Here is a 21,721-nt window from a genome sequence, read left to right on the forward strand (position 1 = left end):
TCACTGTACTCTTGACGGTCCAATATAATAGTGTATTTCTGACAAATTTACTGTTTTTAATGTTACTCAAATGTATTATGTAATCACGATAAGTGACTTTTAAGTTTCGTAACAGTTAAGTTTTGAAAGTATGCAATATTTATAATCTTTTAATTAAAATTAGCTATCTTATTCATACTATATCGAAGTACGTCATGATGTTGAGTTTAAAAGTAATAGAATAATCATATCTCCGATTCTGTTTATATTTAAGGTATATTGTATGTGATGCATAATACATCCGTGATATTCAATGCTTAACAACTGTGTACTGTACACACGACATTACGTAAAGTTTAAAACTGTGCTGGTCACACCAAGCCAAGCAGTTGGACGTGACCTGGTACCCTGTTGTTTGGTAAATTAACAACAACAGGTCGTGGGTCATACAGATGTTTATTTACCTAATGCCTATCCACTAGTGACTAGAGGTGCCATACCGAGGGAGGGAGGCCAGTGGCCTGTGTGTTATACTTCCACTGTTCATTATAATTTTGTGAAGGGCTATCACATGTCCCAACAGGACGAAAAGACTGCATTAATTGAGACCGAATGTGAAAAGGACCTGGGTGTGTATGTCGACAATGAACCTAAGTTCTCGGGCCACTGTCTTATAGGAAGGTCGTTCAGATATCTAGACGGTCCGTGAGGTGCTTCCCCGTCTGGAGTATTTTCACCCTGTCTGGTCTCCAAAGGAGGGCCACCAGACTGGTGCCTGCACTACGGCACCTCAGTTATCCAGAGGGATTAGAACGTCTGCAACTGCCTAGCTTATATTATAGACAGCAAGGGGTGATCTGACTGAAATTTATAAACATCTCAGAGGGAAGCCTTATAGGCTCTGAAGGTAAAAGGAGATGAAAGAGGAAGGGTGTTCATAACTTCTTCACGTACAGTACGCCCCGCCTTATAAGACCTGACACCGCTGGGATCAGCCTCTTTCTACTCACTGCCACCAGCAAGCAACACCTCCTCCGCGCCAGCCTGGCGGCTCCCGCTCTTGCCGGTGACCATGGCGTCCCTCAAGCTGCGTGCCCTCATCTGGGCATCCTCACCAACCAGCTCTCTCTACTCAACGCTTGTAACTATGCTGCCTACCCAGCAACAAGCTGCATTGTACCAATACAATATGTAAACAGAGAGCACATTGTGGGTTTCCTTTCTCCATCCCATCCTGAGTGTGAACCAATATCAAATAACTCCACAGTACCTCTATGACCCCCCCCCTCTCCACCTGGATCCGGCCTTGACAGGTAGTTAAGTGTATGCCGGACTAACCCAGGAATTTCCGTGTTAGGGTGGCGAGTGTCATTTGGCGAGTTTCTGAGTGATTAAATTATGAGAAAAGTCATAAATAACATACCATTTACTACTATTTCTATTATACTATGATGATGAGTTTATATACCAGTGCCGGATTAACCATGAGGCACTTGAGGCACTGGCCTCAGGCCCCCCGACTCTAAGGGGCCCCAAAATCCAAACATTCTCGAAGTTGAAGCATATAAAACATGAGCTTCGTTCAACGATGTCCTAGCAACGTCTCAATTTTCTGTCTCTTATGAACATTAGATGTGTTATTTTGCAGAACCTTAATATTGATGAAATCATTGATAAATTTAGGTATATTTTGTTCTTGTTATTTATATATACCTTGAGCGTAGGGAGCCCCAAGTTGATCTTATTGATAAAGAAAACGTCATAGGAGTGTGAAGAGTAGCAGATGGACGTGTAATGTAGGTCGCCTGCACAGTTTGGGGTAAGGGGTTTTATTGAGAGTTAAGTGGAGGAAAATCCTGTAACAATGGTCACATAGAGTTTGCGTGAAAAAATTAACGTACAGTCAGAAACTTTTGACAAAAAATTATGTCTTGGGTGGAACTCTGAGGTCTGTTGGGTTGGCGTGCTGCCGTTGCTATGTGCCTGCACTATTTTTATGTTTTAGCCATTTATCAGCTTACTAGCCGCTCGGGCGGTTGGTGTATATAGTGTTAGTACAGGAGGAAACCGAAGACTGCCAACTCTTGACATATTGGTGAGAGATAAGTGTGTTACCGCTGTACCAGCTATCAGCTTCTTACTATCATGGCTCGACACTCGTTCTGCAGTAACTTTGATAAAGAAGACCGGGATGTATTTGATCTGGAGTAATTTTATTAAGTAAAGCCTCTTGTGTTGTAAACATAACCATATATGTGTTGTACTAAACGTTTCAACTAATATCAAAACTAGATACAGTACCTTGAGAAAATGTAGCATCTGTATATCTAGCGTGTTTAAGCTAGTTAGCAACTCGACTGTGAGCCAGGACGATACCCAGACGAGTCACTGCCGGAGTAGAGGTTGTTTATCAAGGCTGTTAGACGCTGTTCACCGCCAAGTTGCTGTATTACATCTCCCAAGGTATTGAATATGACCAATTGAATATATTTTAAAACTTAGCTGAAGTAAAATGTATTGTCATTCTAAATTTGCGTAAATGTTTGTGATAATTTGCTTGGCCTTTGGAGTTGGTGATAAGCATTACAATAAGCTTCAAGCATAAGTTTTCTTATTTGGTGTTATTCTGTAATTAATTTCACATTTGGTAAAAGTGAAGGTAAATTTGATTGAGTAAATTTGCATTGTCACACCGTTCACTTTTAGCAAGTAAAAAATATATTTTTCAAGTGTATTTGTGTGTGTTTAGACCGAATAGGACCTTCATTTTTGGCGGAAATTAGCTGGGGGTTTTTTGGCGATTTTTTTTTCTTGTGACGTTTTCCGGAAAAAAAAGGTGGCTAAGCGACTAAAAAATACAAAAAAAAAAAAACACTAGAAAACAAAAACCTAACCTAACCTTACTGACTCTCACCATATGATGGAATCACCTATTTCTTACCTTATTGGCCTGGTTCTTGTTCGTCGTTGCATTCTGGGATTCTTACCCAACGCCACATATGTTGGTCTTTACGATATTTACATTCCGTCTTGCTCTTAGTACACTTTACTGAGGTTGGAAGAACACCATGCGATCGAAAAAATGCTATAGTTTCTACGTTTTTTCCCCCAAAACTCGCGATCAGCTCCATATACTTTAAGTGACATCCATCGCAGACTTCCATGGTCGGAACTGAACTTGAATTTCAAAATATGAGACCCAAAATAAAACTCGATTTTGATTGGGCCAAATATACTGTGAATTAAACCCAAAACCATTTTAATTGGTTCCAAAAGCAAAAACGCTTTTGATTGGCCGCGTGACGTGTACGCATGCACGTCATGATTTATGGAGACGCGAGAGACATGCAGTGTTAGGTGAGAGGCAGACGATAATGGCGGGAGGTTAATGGAAAAAAATAAAAAAAATTTGTAAAAGCTATCTCAGTTATTATACATTTCCGCCGGTAATGTAATAGATGAAAATTATCTTATAATTAGACGTCTTATTCGAATATGATAATAGATTAGTGGTAGGAATGAACGGTGTGTAAACGCAATAATACCAAAACGCTTTTGATTGACCGCGTGACGTGTACGGGAACGCATGCACGTGATGATTTATGAAAGAGACACGCAGTGTTGGAGGTGAGGCAGGCGATAATGGAAGAAAATAGAGAAAATTTTGGATATGTTATCTCCATTATTATACATTTCCGCCAGTAATGTAATACTGTAGATGAAAATTATCTTATAATTAGATGTCTTATTCAAATATGATAATAGATTAGTAGTTGGAATGAACGGTGTGTAAACGCAATAATACCAAAGTGATGTTATTCGTTTGTGGTGGGGGTCTGGTAAGGTATACAATACCTCATAAAGTGAGTGTGCTAATAACATCACGTACTTAATTATTTAATTATCCTGTGGTCGGCAAACTGGCTGATAGGGTAGTCTCAATTTATGATAGTAGCCAGGTTCCGATTTGGGTAATTATATAGGACTAAACTGCGAGCTAAATTGATTGAAAAAAAATGCCGGATTTTCACTGTTATATTATAGTGGATACTTGTAGTTTGTGGAAATATGTTAAAATGGATATTTTAAAAATAAACATTACTTAACATTTGTGGGTTTGAAAAACAGACCAAACAAACCTACCTAACCTTACCTAACTTCCTTACTGGGGGTATATTAAACCAAAAGAACTTACTATGATATGGTGAAATTTTGGTTTTATTGTATTTCCGCACCTGACATTCCTACCCCTAATCTATTATCATATTCGAATAAGACATCTAATTATAAGATAATTTTCATCTATTACAATACCGTTGCAAATGTATAATAACGCAGATAGCGTATCCAAAATTTTCTCTATTTTCTTCCATTAATCTTCCGCCATTATCGCCTACCTCACCTCCCACACTGCGTGGCTCCTTCAGAAATCATCACACTCATGCGTTCCCATACACGTCACGCGGCCAATCAAAAGCGTTTTTTTTTTTTTTTTTTGCAACCAATTAAAATGATTTGTGATTTAATTCGCGGTATTATTGGCCCAATCAAATTCAATTTTTATTTTGGGTCTCGTATTTCGAAATTCAAATTCATTTCCGACCATGGAAGTCTGCGATGGGTGTCACTTCAATTATATGGAGCTGATTGCGAGTTTTTGGGGAAAAAATTAAGAAACTATAGCATTTTTTCGATCTTCTGGTGTTCTCCCGACCTCAGTTAAGTGTCCAAAGTGCAAAAACAAATGTAAATATCGTCAAGACCAACATATGTGGCTTTGTGGTAACTCCAACGACAAATGAGAACCAGGCCAATAAGGTAAGAAATAAGTGATTCCATCATATGTTGAGAGTCAGTTAGGTTAGGTCAGGTCAGGTTTATGTTTTTCTAGTGTTTTTTTTGTTTTGTATTCGCTTAGTTATTATTTTTTTCGGAAAACGCCCCACCAAAAAAAAATTGCTAAAAAAAAAAGGCCAATTTCAGATGGAAATGAAGGTCATAACCGATCTAAACACACATAAATACGCTAGAAAAATATATTTCTGACTTTCTAACAGAGTTGGGTGCACTTATACAAATTTACCAAAATTTGAGGCATTTTCTGGACGTGAGATGATACGGCCACATCGGCACTCTGCACCCCGGGTGGCGGAGTGAATTACTGTGTTGGGTTCCACAATAAATGATTATCATATCAGAACTCACTGATGAAGATAATGTAAGAAAATAAAGTCTCTATGTAAAGGAACAATGCCGTGATCTTTAAACAATTGAAGGGTCTCGTTGTCTTTACCCATAAATTCACAAATTACGTCCATGGAAGATCGGCGACAACCTTCACACGACATGATGAAAAACAAACTGCCCCGGGCGCAGGAAAAGCCCCTCGGCAGAGAGCGGCCTCATTACCGCCTGCAATACAAATTAGTGCGCACCTTGGCGCCTAATTATCTATGAAACGAACAATTTACACTATAAATTATCATATCAGAACTCACTGATGAAAATAATGTAAGAAAACAAACAGTAATAAAAATAACGTGTCCACGCGTTAGTCCTATATACTTACCAGATTTTTCCATAAAAAAATTCCTATGGTTCTTGCTGTGATTTGAATTAATCTGATCTTCGTTTCTGGTGCTTTGCTAACCTAACTGAAACCTGGTTACTATCCTAAATTGACCCTGTAGTCAATCTGTTTTCTGTTATGCACTGTTGCCATTTATGGGCTCCTGAGTACTGTACTGTATACGTGCAAGCTATTATGCCTCTTATATAATGACTGGTAATAATTGGATTAAATATTATACAGTATACAGTGCAGTATAATTATTTGGAAATCCTGGAGAAGACAGCTGGCACCAAAAGGGGAAGTTCAATCTCGTTCATTTTTTCCACAGATGTTCATATCATTATTGTTAGTATTTTAGGTATTATTGCACTTGTTTCCACTAAACGAATATCGGAAATTTTATACTACAGTGATCCCTAGGTTAACGAGTGCCTCGGTTAACGAAATTTCAGTTAACGAATTACCTTCCATAAGATTCTTAACTTCGGTTAACGCGCATTCCCTCGATTAACGAATTTCTTACGAGCGCCCCTCAACATGTTTTCACTTGCATTTGGCGGCCCACCAGCTGTAGTATTAGTCCGCCAATACAGTACAGTAATCGGTTCTAGGGCTTAAACTCCTTACTATTTTAGTAAATATCAAAAAGTTTGTACTATTCAATAATTTTAAAAGTCTTCTATTCAATTTTTAGTCATTTTAACAATTATTTAATATAATTTAAGTACAGGGAAACTAGTTTTTAGCGCGCCAAACAGCCTGTCAACACACCATACAGGCGTCAGTCTCTGTGTCTTCAGTGGAGGTAACATCTTGGTTCAGACTCTCTTCAACATAAATGCTTTTTTTCTGTGTTTCCATTCAAATTATTGGTCATTTTGAAATTTATTTTACATATTGACACTATATACTGTAATGCAGTGCAGTGTTGATTTAAAGAAAATAATATTTAATTACACCAAGAGAACTAAAATTTTATGGGTGAAATGGCGCCATGGGGTGACTTCTCTTCCACCCCAATGCCTTATCTTCTCCTCCACCCCATTCTAATTCCCATCATCATTATCATCATCATCATCATCATGATTATCATCATCATCATCATCATCATCATCGAGCCTTCTACATACACACCTCAAAGTAAGTGTACTTCTCTACCTGTTTTGTTGACTTTAGGCAATTTTCGGTGAGCTGGAACCAATTATCCTAAACCCATTGAAACAATGGTTTCGGTTAATGAATTTTTCGGTTAACGAGCAACCTTCTAGAACGAATTGTGCTCGTTAACCGAGGGACCACTGTACTGTAGTTGCAGTCAGTAATTTTGAAAATTTTAAGACACTTTTCTTCAATGGTATTTCTGGTGCAAACTATGTATAAGCGAGAACTATTATTGATGACTAACCTGCCGATGCATTATTTGTTTCGATGTTTATGTTTTTAAAGTACATTTTCATCAGTGAGTTCTGATATGCTATACATTTTGGGGGAAAGTGCTTCCTTTGGTAGATAATTAGGCGACTAGGCGTGCACTACTTTGCCTTTCTCGGGGTGGTGTGTCGGACACGGTCAATGATCTCCGTTCAGTGTCAATTGCCAGTGTATGTTTGTGAGTCACACGGACCAGACAGCTGCTCACACTCACAAAAAAAAAATTAAATTACACCATGTCATAGTAAGTTCTTTCTGTTTAATATGCCAGGGGATCAGGAGGGTGGAGCCTCATGGCTAGTTAGGTAAGGTTAGGTAGGTAGGTTTCTTTGGTTAGGTTGGTGAGGTCTTCTAACAACACTTCTGCTGCTTGTTTTTCTTATCAACTAAGGTTAGGTTTGGTGACACAAGGTGCACAATAGGACACTGAATACCCTGTACAATATTTTATATAATTACCTTGTACATGTAATGCCAAAAATTTTGCTGATTACCATTTTACATAAGAGTAAGGAAAAGTATATAATTGTCTGTCACTAATTTGTCAAAACGGGTAAGCATGCCCACCATCTCCTGTAACCAAAGTGCTGCCTCCTTTTTTAGGGGCTGTGGTTAAGTAGGGAGATAATGTACTCAAAATGTACTCTTATTTTTGCTTCTAAAACTTCTGGAATATATTGGAATATAGTCTGACACATAAATGGAGGGTTCCTGGTAACCATGAGGACAGGTTGTTGATGCAGTACACAGGTCACCCATGTATTTCAGATATTGTTGAATGCTCCGTGCCCTTTCTTCTGGACAGCGCTTACTTGGTATTTTTGGATCAGCAGAGAGATTTTCCCACAGTCAGGTTACCAAGGTCAGGTTAATATTTTAAGGATAGTAAAGTACTTTTAATGTGGCCATATATGTTTCTTTTATTTTGTTAAAAAAGAAAATGTTTGCCGTTAAATTGTCACAGTCTCATGAATTTGACCTGTCTACTAGAATGTATTTTTCAGGTCACAAGGTTTGCCCCTTGGTCATAATTTGGGATTTCATTTTTATCCCTCATTTTGTAGAGGTTTCATCCATTACTCATTGATACTACTGTATTATATTTCAGATGGTTGATGCATATGTCAATGTGTTCAAGGAGGTAGCACAGATAAGTGACTTAAAGGGAGCCAAGATTCTTAATGTAACACACAATGAACAAGGCGGCAATGATGATGTATCTGTGCAGGTGTGGATGATTTCTTGTATTTTTGAGAGAACTAACCAACTATTTTCTCATGCCTTACAGGACTTCATAACTGTATACTCAGTAGCATATAAGTTTGATATGACCACATATTTGAAGCTGAAACCTGTGGGAATTTTGTCATCTGTTATTATTAACTTCTTAATTAATGAGCATTAACTACAGTTTTGTTTCATAAGATCCTACTAAGTTTTTGTGATTGTTGGGGTATGTTCCTCTATACTGGTTAGAGGTAGTGTTCTATCATGTTTTTGAAGGTAGAGCAAATAATTTGTATACTGTACAAAGCTAAAAGATATAGGTCATTACTCTTTCACTGAATTGAAGCCAGGAATCTACTTGCAAGAAGTAGAATGTGATTGATTTCTAATTTATATTGCATTGCTGTATACATTTTGATGGTGATGACTGTGGAATCAACTTGCAGAATTGAAGAGCAGGTATTCATTGTTACCTATACTGTATTATAGGTCATAATGAATATTACTTATATCTTTTTGGTATTTGCTGAAGTTTCCTGCACTTTTTTTTTCTCATAAGTTGAGCATTTTGCTGTTTGTTATCACACTCAAAATGGATTTATTCACTTTTACACTGACTCATAAAATCTTCACCAAGTGTTTCAATCATAGTCAGGTCTGTCAGAAATTACACTGGAGAAATTTATGCTATAAAACTATTAAGAGGAAGAGCATCCATGGGGCATCAGGCATACATAAAGTAAATACTATACAGTACAGTAATATTATTCAGTAAAAATGTACAGATAGATTATTTAGTAAATTCAATTACTATTAAAAATTTAAGAGACTACAGTAATTCAAATTATTATTTTCTCTTTTAGGTCTTCTGGAGCTCTCGCAATCTAACATCTCTGGAACGGTCTATAACAAGTTGTGATTATCTTGTACAAGGTGAAAAAGTAATATCATTCCCTCCTTCTCCAATCAATAAAAATGTGTAGGTATTAACGATTTTGTACGAGAGATATATATATATATATATATATATATATATATATATATATATATATATATATATATATATATATATATATATATATATATATATATATATATATATATATATATATATATATATATATAACACTGCTTTAACATGGCTTTCATGGTATTCTTTGCTGATTTTAGGCTGGTACAGTAATGTACAGTACAGTGATCCCTCGGTTAACGAGGTTTCGGTTAATGAATTACCTTCCATAAGATTCTTAACTTCGGTTAACGAGCATTCCCTCGATTAACGAATTCCTTACGAGCACCCCTCAACATGTTTTCGCTTGCACACTAGCTATCGTATTAGTCCGCCAATACAGTAATCAGTTCTAGGGCTTAAATTCTTTACTATTTTAGTAAATATCAAGAAGTTTGTACTATTCAATAATTTTAAAAGTCTTATATTAAATATTTTAGTCATTTTAACAATTATTTAACATAATTGAATACAGGGAAACTAGTTTTTAGCTCGCCAAACAGCCTGTCAACACACCAAGCAGGCATCAGTCTCTGTGTCTTTTCAGTGGAGGTAACATCTTGCTTCAGACTCTCTTCAACATAAATGCTTTTTTTCTGTGTTTTCAGTCAAATTATTGGTCATTTTGAAATGTATTTTGCATATTGATGATATATAGCACAGTGCAGTGTTAATTTAAAGAAAATATTCTTTATTTACAGCAATTAAACTTAAAATATCACGTGTTGAAATTGTTTTTGAATCCAGCATGGGTCCCAAGAAATCTAGAAAAGCGATTTCAATTCAGTTGAAACAGGAAATTATTAAGAAACATGAACAAGGCATTAGAACAAATGTGCTTAGCAAAGAATATGGCATGTCGACATCAACTGTGTCGACAATTCTTGCACAGAAAGACAAATTCAAGGAAGTGAAAGTGAGACAAATCTACCAGAGTGTTCAAAGGTAGATTCCTACTAGCAGAAACAGAGAGGTTAATTCTCATCTGGATTAGGGAAAAACAGATGAAAGGTGATTCAGTTTCTACTGAATTTATTTGTGAAAGAGCGAGGGAAATATACGAACATTTAAAGGTAGATTAACCTGGTTCTTCAGGCACAGTCTTTGAAGATTTTAGGGCCAGCAAGGGCTGGTTCTAAAAATTTAAGAAAAGAAGTGACGTTTTTAGTGTTAGACATGGTGAGGCTGCCAGTGCTGATAAGGAAGGGGCAGCAAAGTTATAAATGGAATTTAAAGAACTGATGGATACAGAAAATTATCTTCCACAGCAAGTGTTCAATATGGACGAAACTGGGCTGTTCTGGAAAAAGATGCCCAAAAGAATATTCATCACCAGAGATGAAGCCTCTTTACCTGGGCATAAACCCATGAAAGACCGTCTCGCTCTATTGCTTGGTGCCAATGCTTCCGGGGATTTCCGACTGAAGCCTATGCTTGTCTACCACTCTGAGAACACCAGGGTGTTCAAGCAACAAAAATTGGTAAGAGGACGGCTTGGAGTTTATTGGAAGTGCAACCGTAAGGCATGGGTGACAAGACAGCTCTTTAATGAATGGGCTGTTGAGGTGTTTTGCCCTTCTGTGAAGAGCTACCTAACCACCAATAAACTCCCTTTAAAGGCTCTTCTCCTTAAGGATAATGCTCCTGGTCATGACCCTCAACTTGCCAGAACTTTGGAGTCTCAATTTGACTTTGTTAAAGTGTTGTTTTTGCCTCCCAACACTACATCAATCATACAGCCAATGGACCAGAATGTGATCAGCAACTTTAAGAAGTTGTACATGAAGAAAATGTTCAGGAGGTGTCATCAGGCACCTTCCACTGATCCTGAACTAACACTGGCACAGTTCTGGAAGACACAGTTTAACATCATGGAGGCTGTAAAATTGATTATGTCCTCATGGCAAGAAGTCTTTTCTAGATCCCTCAATTCTTCATGGAAAGCACTGTGGCCATCAGTAGTCCATGATTTTGAGGGATTTCAGGATGAAACAGAGTTGCACCAGGAGATTGTGTCCATTGGTCAGTCATTGGTCCTTGAAGTGGAGGAGGATGATGTAGAAGAGCTTGCAATGTCTCATGAACTGGAACTTACTCCTGATGACTTGCAGCAACTGGATGAGATGTTAGAGGCTGACAGTGGTAAGGAGGAAACGGAAAGTGATGACCATATGTCAACTTCAGAGTTGAAAGATGTTGTTGACCACTGGGAGAAGTTCAGGAAACTGGCATCAAGGCACCCAGATGTGGAAAAATCTGAACTAGCTTTGTGTCATGTTGAGGACACAGTGGTCTCCTTCAAACATCAGTTAATGATGAGGAGGAGAGATGCCCCACAGACAAAAATTGACAGTTTCTTCAGTAAAAAGCAGCGGGAACAAGATGCTAGCCTTCAGCCTTCCACTTCAAGAAGGAGAGCGGATGTTCCTGGTGGAGAATCTGTCAGTCCAGAGGTTCCTGACATTTTCATGGAAGGTGACTCACCTTCCAAGAAGCAGTAAAATACTTCTCCTCCACCTTCACTTTCTTCTCTTCTCCCTTCTCCTCCTGCACCTCCCACTTCAAATTCACATCAGCATCATCATCCAGGAGCCTTCTACATACACACCTCAAAGTAAGTGTACTTTTTTACCTTTTTTGTTGACTTGAGGCAATTTTCGGTGAGCTGGAACCAATTACCCCAAAATCCATGGAAACAATGGTTTCGGTTAACGAATTTTTCGGTTAACGAGCAACCTTCTGGAACGAATTGTGCTCGTTAACCGAGGGACCACTGTACTGCACAATGCAGATAGTATTAAAAAATAACAGTGAGCGAGCGAATAAGCTTGTACAGTGGCAGCAGACAATGAACGATTAGTGTCACGATGGAAGAGTTTGAAAAGATACTGTAGGCTATGAGGTACATCAGCCAATCATAGGTATCCCATGCAGTCACATGACGGTACAGTGGTCCCTCGGTTAACGAGCACAATCCGTTCCAGCAGGTTGCTCGTTAACCGAAAAACTCGTTAACCAAAACTATTGTTTCAATTGGTTTTTGGGTAATTGGTTCCTGCTCACCAAAAATTGCCTAAATTCAACAAAAAAAGTAGAAAAATACACTTACTTTGAGGTGTGTATGTAGAAGGCTCCTGGATGATGATGCTGATGATGGGAATTAGAATGGGGGTGGAGGAGAAGGGAGAAGAGAAGGCATTGGGGTGGAAGAGAAGTCACCCCATGGTGCCATTTCACCCATAAAATTTTAGTTCTCTTGGTGTAATTCAAGATTATTTTCTTTAAATCAACACTGCACTGCATTATATATTGTCAATATGTAAAATAAATTTCAAAATGACCAATAATTTGCTTGCAAACAGAAAAAAAAACGTTTGGTTGAGAGTCTCAGGCAAGATGTTACCTCCACTGAAAAGACAGAGAGACTGACGCCTGTTTGGTGTGTTGACAGGCTGGATGGCGCGCATAAAACTAGTTTCCTTACCTTCAATTATGTTCAATAATTTACTAAAATAGTAAGTAATTTAAGCCCTAAAACCGATTACTGTATTGGCGGACTAATACTACAGCTGGTGGACCGCCAAATGCAAGCGAAAACATGTTGAGGTCGGCTCGTAAAAAACTTGTTAATCGAGGGATTAAAAAGACACCACTGCACCATCTTCCCCAAATTTAAAACTGACAGTGCAAGACAAAAGGTAAGGCTACTTTGTTTGCTAATTAGGATTAATATACAGGTACTGTACTTGTATTAACTCAAGGTGACAATCAGGATCCCTATCCAGGGGATTCAAGGATCTTCCAATAAGTCACCCTGTTTAAGGAAACTATTTGGCTCTGGGCTCTGCCAGAAAAAGACTTTAGGATCAATCATCTATATTCCAGAGTGCTTAGCCAAACAAGTGCCTCGGGGAAATGGACAGCATTTATGGTGACCTCAGAGAAGAACCAGGAAGAACACCAGGTGATGGTGGTTAATCAAGATGGCTCAATGAAAACATTTGATCTCAAAGTTGCAGACAAGCATGGAAAAGTAAGTATGGTGGAAATATTTTGTATACAGGTATTGTACTTTTTAGCATGTTTAGTTATTCCTCTGTAAGGAATACCTTTTATTTTGGCTCTTTTATTCCATTTTTGTGATTAGAAAGTAATTTTAAATTAATTCTTTGCAGTCCATAGTGATAGAATAATAATTTATAGAAATACCCGTTTACAATTTTCTCCTATTGTAACTTAAGTTGACACGCTGTTTCTCGTTATGTAGCCAAAAGTGAAGTTAAAAAAAATAATAATTTGAGGACTTTTCTGAATTAATGTAAGTACAATACAAGATATACAGAAAACCCTCAATTTCGAAGGTATAAGTTCATAATTGTGATGTACTACTGTGCTGTATTGTGCCCTGATGAACCAGTTTACATCATCATTTCCAATTTTGCTTTGCTATTCACTTGGATGGACTTGATGCAGGTTTACTCAGATGGTGAGTTCGGGTGCCTGGAGTGGTCAGCAGATGAGACAATGCTCGTGTATGTTGCAGAAAAAAAGCAGCCTAAGCCTACAAGCTTCATGACTCCACTGAAAAGGTAAAATTTTACTTTGAAATTTTTTTAATTTTAACTCGAGAAACTCTACAAAGCCTCCTACTTCACCTTTTAAATTAACTTGTCTTTGATATTTTTGGATCACCTGAATATTAGACCTCCCAGCATATTTCACATGAATGTAAAACATGCCTAATGTTAATCTAATCTAACTTAACCTAACTCCTTCAGATTGCATTAGGGTGTTCATTTATTAGATGAAACTAATGCATGTTCTGTTCTGTACTGTACTATACTATACGTTATCCCATTTTCAGAATAATATACAGTATTCAGAATGTGTCTCACTGTACCCTAGGGTAGTCCAGCAGTGTAAAGAAGCTTACATACAGTAAGTCCTCGCTTAACGTCGACCCGCTTAATGTTGTTTCGGTAGTACGCTGCTAAACTTTAGAGACCAAAGATTCATTTAACGTCCCGGTAACTCGGTACTAAGCCATTTGCCTCTTCACGGACAAATATTTCATTTACCCCTTTCACAATATATATTTAGGATGGGGTGTGCATGTAAATGAGTAAAAATAAATGAAGAAAGTTACTATATCTGCCAAAAAATAAGTTGAAAAACATGTACAGTACTTAAATGTACTTAAGGGACTAAAATTTTTGTCTCGTGCAAAATATATGATGTCTATGTTCATATTATTTGCTGTCTTGCAAGGATTCCAACAGAACAATTTATATTCTGTTAACTTTAGTCTGTGCCATTTTATAAGATAAAAACTTTAAACCTAAACCACCTTCAATCTTGCCAGAAGTTCGGAGGGGGAGGTGATGTATTATGACAGGCCAGCTGGCCAACCAAGGTTACCTAATGGTATTTATTTATGTCATGTAGAGGAGTTTTAAGCTTTTCTCTTATAAATCTCAATGAATGTGACTTTATAGTAATGCATACAAGCACCTCACCAGGCATCACACAAGGAACTTTGAATTTATGTACAGTATATGTAATGTATTTCATGGGGCAAAGGGAGGCTCAGGAACGTAACTCTTGTATTTTATCTATTTCGTATGAGGAAAATTGATCCACTTAACGGTGTTTCGTATAACATCGTGTTTTTAGGAACGTAACCCCGACGTTAAGCGAGGACTTACTGTACTGCAGTCTGCTTGTTAGTTTGATGGCAAAATAAATAAAACAGTTATCTGTGGTGTGAAGTAAGAAATAAAAGAGCTCATCAAAATACAAGTGAATGAATTAGATATACATAAACAACAAGGTACCATTGAAAGAAAATAGGAAAAACAATAAATAGCCAAGAAAAAAAATATGAGAAAGTAAACTAGAAAAGATAAATGTAAAGTTTATTTAATTTTTATCCCCATTTACTTGAGTTTCCTGTGTAGCACTTGTGTTGTATTTCTTCACATCACCTGGAGATTAGTCCTCAACATATTTCACCTTACATTAAGATTAAACACCTCAATAACTTTATCTTACCTTACGTTACCTTACCTAATCAGACCGTACCTAACCTAACTCAGTTAAATCAAACCTTACTTAACCTAACTTAATTAAACCAAACCTTACTTAACCTAACTTAATTAAACCAAACCTTACTTAACCTAACTTAATTAAATCAAACCTGACTTAACCTAACTTAATTAAACCAAACCTTACTTAACCTAACTTAATTAAACCAAACCTTACTTAACCTAACTTAATTAAACCAAACCTTAATTAACTTAATCAAACCAAACCTAACCTAACCTAAAAACAACAACAAACGTGAGTGCAGCCACATGGTCACCTGGGGCACTACAGTACCGAGATTTGTTCCCTGGTGATGCCACATGGCTGCAATTATGTAATTCAACAATTATCAGTCAGTATTGGTGTTGTTACTGAACATCAATGTGAAAAGACTTCACTTAAGCTCACATTGTACTCTGTATTTGTGTGGGTGGGCAGTGACAGCCACTATCATTGTTTGTACCTTTTGTGACAAGTTCTTTCACTCATTTTTTGTGACTGAAGTGAGCTGTGTTCTTAATGATGTGGTGAGTGTTGTTTAATTGTTTTGTACTGCTGGTAATATTCTAGGATTTTTTATTTATTTTTATTTTTTGATACATATGTATGTCTGACTAACCAGGAACCTACCCTATTGAACCCTTTGTTGTAATAATGCTCCCGATCTATGATATTTTGATTCGCGATAGGTTTTACAGGAACCTAACCCCATTGCAAATCAAGGGATACCTTAATTTGAATTTACACAACTCTCTAAAATGTCATTAATTACTCTAAAAGCTTGGCATTATTACAAAGTGGCCAGTATCTGTTGTCTGGTGAAGTAAGTGGCCAGTATCTGTTGTCTGGTGAAGTAAGTGGCCAGTATCTGTTGTCTGGTGAAGTAAGTGGCCAGTATCTGTTGTCTGGTGAAGTAAGTGGCCAATATCTGTAGTCTGGTGAAGTAAGTGGCCAGTATCTGTTGTCTGGTGAAGTAAGTGGCCAGTATCTGTTGTCTGGTGAAGTAAGTGGCCAGTATCTGTAGTCTGGTGAAGTAAGTGGCCAGTATCTGTAGTCTGGTGAAGTAAGTGGCCAGTATCTGTTGTCTGGTGAAGTAAGTGGCCAGTATCTGTAGTCTGGTGAAGTAAGTGGCCAGTATCTGTAGTCTGGTGGATTAAGTGGCCAGTATCTCTTGGGAGCTAATAATCTATTTTTTAGTAATACAGTACTCTATGTGCTTCATACAATTTAATAGCCAGGTAATATTTCTTTCTCCTGGGTATGAGTGTTGCCTGTCACATTGTCCGGCTCTGATCTTGTACTGGCCATACCCTACTGGGACTGTACCTGTGTTCACAATATTTGTCACATTTGCTAATGCTACTACTGCCAGGTCTCTGTGTATTATTTCTTCTTTCAAGTCAGAGTTTATGATATTAACTACAGGTTGTACCTCTCTAGTCCGGCAACCTCAGGACCTGACTGGTGCCGGACCATGGAAATTCACCCCTTTCATGGATAGATAGTGACTTGTGCTTACGCTTGGAAGCATTAGCACCACTTTCACTGCTTCGTGGTCTCTTTGAAGACATATGGAAGGGTTAAATGTCGTACAGTAGGCTCTCAAATTTCGCGAGTTTTTAATTCAACGTTTTTTATTTGGATACAAAAAAAAAACACTACACAATTTAAAATTTCGACGGGTTTGAGTGGCCCGCCAACATTCAGACGTGCACAAATTGTGTAAACAGCGTAATTTCTCTTATGTACAAAAGATTCATTATTGTCTATTACTGAATGTCTTTATGATTGAATTAATGTTTGTGTGAAAATGAACAATACAATTCATTAATAATACGTAGAATATTAAAACACTCGAGGAAACGAGACGGGATGTTTTCGTTGATTACAAAACTGAAGAAACTAAAGAAAATAAGACCCTGGTTGTAGCTGTAGTAAAATTAATGTAAAAATTAATATGGTTGTTTGAAGTAATGTTATTTAACGTTAATAAATGGAACAATATAAGTAGCTTACCATCAACGGTAAAGATAAAAAGTGAGATCACGTATGTAAGTGCACACACATGAAAACATATCGTCATCACTCTACATAAGAATATGAAAGTAACACTTATTTACTGTTCATATATATTTTAATTAATGTTTCTGAATTTAAAACAAAAATTCTACCCACCAGTGGTGGTAAAGTTGAAAACATAAGGACAGCCAATGTTGTTGTGTGTATTTTTACCCAGATGACGAAGTTGCCAAGTCATCAGGTTCAACTCTGGCTGAAGCTGCAGAACATTAGAACTTTCTCTGTGTTGTTTTTAGTTTTTATTTAACTTTATCTGTGTTATTTTTGTTGGTGTATTAGGATGTTGCTCTATTACAGGTAGTAATTCGCCAAAAAAGTAGGGTAAATAAGGCAAAATTTAGCCAAACATCGAAAGTATCAAACTCAAATTAATTTTCTCCATGGGCAAACTAAAATCGTTCCAGACCACGGGAGTTTCCGGACCACAGAATGCCAGACTAGAGAAGTACAACTTGAAGTAGGTTTTTAGCAACTGCATTGGAGAGACCTAATTCACAGTCGGTATATTCTTTGTTACATGTGTTGTTGGCCAATTGATCTTCATTGTCATGTTTCATAATTCCAAAATGGGATAGAATCCATACAAGTGTGCGTATTAGAAAGGTTACTCTTCTGTGCTGTATCACATATCATTTGCTGACACATTCTTGTTCTCTGAGATATACTGTATCTCCATGTTTTTACTTAAAATCAATCATTTTTATCTATGCTAATATTTCATTGGATTTGATGTCAGCGGTAAGAGTGAGGATGCCCGAGGCCAGGAGTTTATCTTCCGTGACGACTGGGGGGAGCAGCTAGATGGCAAACACCAGGTATGGCCCAGTAAAGTTTCAGATTTGCTTTTTACTCATTGAACCATAAACTTTTTTGTAATTACTGTATTTTAAGCAATACTGATTCATTTAACCCATCAAGGGCCACATTAAGAGTATACAGTGGTCCCTCGGTTAACGAGCACAATCCGTTCTAGAAGGTTGCTCGTTAACTGAAACCATTGTTTCAATGGGTTTTTGGGTAATTGGTTCCAGCTCACCGAAAATTGCCTAAATTCAACAAAAAAGGTAGAAAACTACACTTACTTTGAGGTGTGTATGTAGAAGGCTCCTGGATGATGATGATGGGAAATAGAATAGGTGTGGAGGAGAAGGGAGAAGAGAAGGCATTGGGGTGGAAGAGAAGCCACCCCATGGTGCCATTTTTACCCATAAAATTTTAGTTCTCTTGGTGTAATTCAAGATTATTTTCTTTAAATCAACACTGCACTACATTATATATTGTCAATATGTAAAATAAATTTCAAAATGACCAATAATTTGCTTGCAAACACAGAAAAAAGCATTTAGTTGAAGAAAGTTTCAAGCAAAATGTTACCTCCACTGAAAAGACATAAAGACTGACGCCTGTATGCTGTGTTGGCAGGCTGGATGGCGTGCCACAAACTAGTGACCCTACCTTCAATTATGTTCAATAATTGTTAAAATGACTAAAAAAATTAATATTAAACTTTTAAAATTATTGAATAGTATAAACTTCTTGATATTTAGTAAATGGGTAAGGAATTTAAGCCCTAGAACCGATTACTGTACAGTGAGTTCTGCTATAACGCGTGTTTTGACAACGCGAATTGGCTCTAACGCGATTTATGAATAGAGGAACGATATTTGTATAACGCGAACGCTTGTTTGCTGTAACGCGATTTTTGCTTACTATTTCTTCAATTTTGTGGTATTAACTGTGAATATGGTAAAGAAGAATATCTCCATGAAGCATTCTGTTGATCGCATTCCCGGTGATGATCGTAAAAGAAAGGCTATAACACTTGAAGAGAAGCTCGATGTTATCAACCTCAAAATCACCCTTCTCCCCCATCAAGTTATATTCATATTTCTTCATGGTAAAGTGTTACATTTACTGTATGATTTCATTATTAGATATGAATGTAACATTTATTTAGACTGTGCTAACCTTTGTGTTAGGCTAACTACTAAAAATTTTTCGATTTCGAGTAGTAATCTGCACCTAACCCTATTTTCTCCATCAGCCCTGTTATTTCTATTACGCGAATTTCTATAACACGATGTTTTACAAGAACACAACTATCGCGTTATAGCAGAACTGACTGTATTGGCGGACTAATACTACAGCTGGTGGACCGCCAAATGCAAGCTAAAACATGTGGAGGTCGGCTTGTAAGAAACTCGTTAATCGAGGGATTGCTCGTTAACCGAAATTAAGAATCTTATGGAAGGTAACTCGTTAACCGAAATCTTGTTAACCGAGGGACCACTGTAGTGTGCATGTTACGTCTCTTGGTCAGCAAAAATTAAATTTTTCTTTTTTGCCAACTGCTCCCAAATGACCTCAGAATATTCAGAAAAATAGTGAAAACATTCAATGCCCAATTTTAAGGTCCTGCCAAGGTTGGGCAGACATGGTGGCAGTGAGGGGTTGCCCATCTGTACCCTGTGTACTGTACTTATAAGCGTGTCACTTATCAATACTTTTCATGACTGGTAAGGAGAAGCCTACCGTGAACTTGTACAGTACTGGATATTGTAGTTATTGTTCATGAACAGTACATATGGACAAGTTTGTTCATATCTGATAGTTCATAAATAGAGGATCACCTGTACTCTAATACATTGAATTATAATGTTCTGCAGCATTTTAGCGCCCGTGCAAAGCCAAAATTACCCACATCGGGGCCTGCGGGCCGAAAATTTAATAACAATTATTCAGAGTAAATAAAATTTATAATAAAAAAATACACAAAAATAAAATAACAATGATAATAATAATAATAGTAATAGTAAAGAGATATAAGAATGAAAAAAGATAAAATATGAGAAACTCGACCTAAATCTATGAATTATTATTATTATTACTTTTATTATAATTATTATTATATTTTAGCCCCCCAGGCCCCAATGTGGGTCAGTGACCTGCACCTGGGTGGGCTGATCCCTGTATATATATATATAAAAAAAAAACTAACCATGCTGAAATCCGAAATGCATCTGGCCCCAAGGTTTTCGGATAAGGGATTGTGAACCTGTACTATCCATGGTGACTATTGATGGGTTAAAGTTGAATATTCTGTGATATCCCCGTTAGCCGGAACAGTTGGTGCAGAGCACTTCTGGGGATGAGAGATTTACGGCTAACCAGACGACTTTCTGAAACCCGGAAAAAAATCCTTTTTCCGGATACTGGGAAAAGTTCCAAGTGTCTAAACTAAACATCTTGCAAAGATGGACGCTAGCCCACTTTCCCAGAACATTTCTGGGTGCTGGGGCTGTTTTCCTTGAGTCTAAATTACTGGAGTCTGTAAAGGCAGATCTAATTAGGTTAGAGACTCCATTTCTTTACTATAATAATCTAGAATAGTTTTTCTAAAAGTTTGATTAAATAAATATATTTAAAAATTACAAATCTATATGATATGAGTGCGAATGAAGCTGAGTTACACCACATCTGGTATTTTCCACTTCCAGGGAACTGTGGAGGGATTAGTGGGTTTCATGTAACTGAACTGACATGTCACAATATCAGGTGGAGGTAGGGTGTGGGATTAGTGGTCTCAAATTACTAACCTGATGGAATTTCTGGTCACCTTTTCTTGGGTGGGGGATTAGTGGGTCTCATGACCTGAAGTTGTCTTGAATAAACACGGAACCTAAATTATTTTTAGGGAGGTTGTGATAAGTATAAGTGTAAAGGAGCAAAGTTGCATCCCTTCAACATTACGTAACATAACATTTTAAAATATGTAGTGAGAAAGCAGAAAGGTGTGGGTAATTAGAAAGATGGAGTGGAAATGAGTGTTGCCAAGCACTTCTCAACAGCTGTTATTTATCTCACTACCGTGCAGTCACACACACACACAAATTTGTTTGTCCGTGGGAGATGAGGTGATGAGATGCGTAGCTTAGAGTCGAAATGAGATGAGTTTAGACTCTCTTAGACTTCCAGAAATCTTTCCCCAGCACCCAGAAACAACAGGAATGTGGGATAGTGTCTGTCGATGTGTGATGCATAGTTTAGGCTATCAGAATGTTTTCCCAATGCCTTGAAAAATTCCAGGGATGTGGGATTTTTCTCGGGTTAGAGAGAGTTATCACGATATCCGGAAATATCTCACCCTCTGAAGAGCTCTGCACCAATTGTTCCAGTTAATGGGGATATCACTGTACAGTGGTCCCTCGGTTAACAAACGCCTCGGTTAACGATATTTTGGTTAACGAATTACCTTCCCTAAGAATCTTCAATTCGGTTAACGAAAAAAAATTGATTAACGAAATCCTTACGAAAATCACATTTTGTTTTGAACATCAGCT

General features: G+C 37.4%; 1 protein-coding gene across 5 annotated transcripts in view; it reads left to right on the top strand.

Moving 5' to 3' along the window:
* The first annotated feature begins 1,779 nt into the window (after positions 1–1,779).
* The window catches only part of LOC121855976 (acylamino-acid-releasing enzyme-like), a 55,484-nt gene continuing 35,542 nt past the window's right edge, over positions 1,780–21,721 (top strand). The window contains exons 1-7 of one of the 5 annotated variants that reach the window (XM_042351194.1): positions 1,780–1,798; positions 7,751–7,844; positions 8,091–8,210; positions 9,073–9,188; positions 13,104–13,251; positions 13,692–13,807; positions 18,118–18,196. In XM_042351194.1, the coding sequence (XP_042207128.1) occupies positions 7,761–7,844; positions 8,091–8,210; positions 9,073–9,188; positions 13,104–13,251; positions 13,692–13,807; positions 18,118–18,196 (663 nt within the window). In that variant the 5' untranslated portion in view covers positions 1,780–1,798; positions 7,751–7,760. Of the gene's footprint in view, positions 1,799–2,260; positions 2,443–7,750; positions 7,845–8,090; positions 8,211–9,072; positions 9,189–13,103; positions 13,252–13,691; positions 13,808–18,117; positions 18,197–21,721 lie in introns of those variants that run through there. The other 4 variants (XM_042351195.1, XM_042351193.1, XM_042351196.1 and 1 more) reach the window with 4 other exon arrangements.

This window comes from Homarus americanus, unplaced genomic scaffold, assembly GCF_018991925.1.
Source record: "Homarus americanus isolate GMGI-L3 unplaced genomic scaffold, GMGI_Hamer_2.0 scaffold19117, whole genome shotgun sequence".
NCBI lineage: Eukaryota > Metazoa > Arthropoda > Malacostraca > Decapoda > Nephropidae > Homarus > Homarus americanus.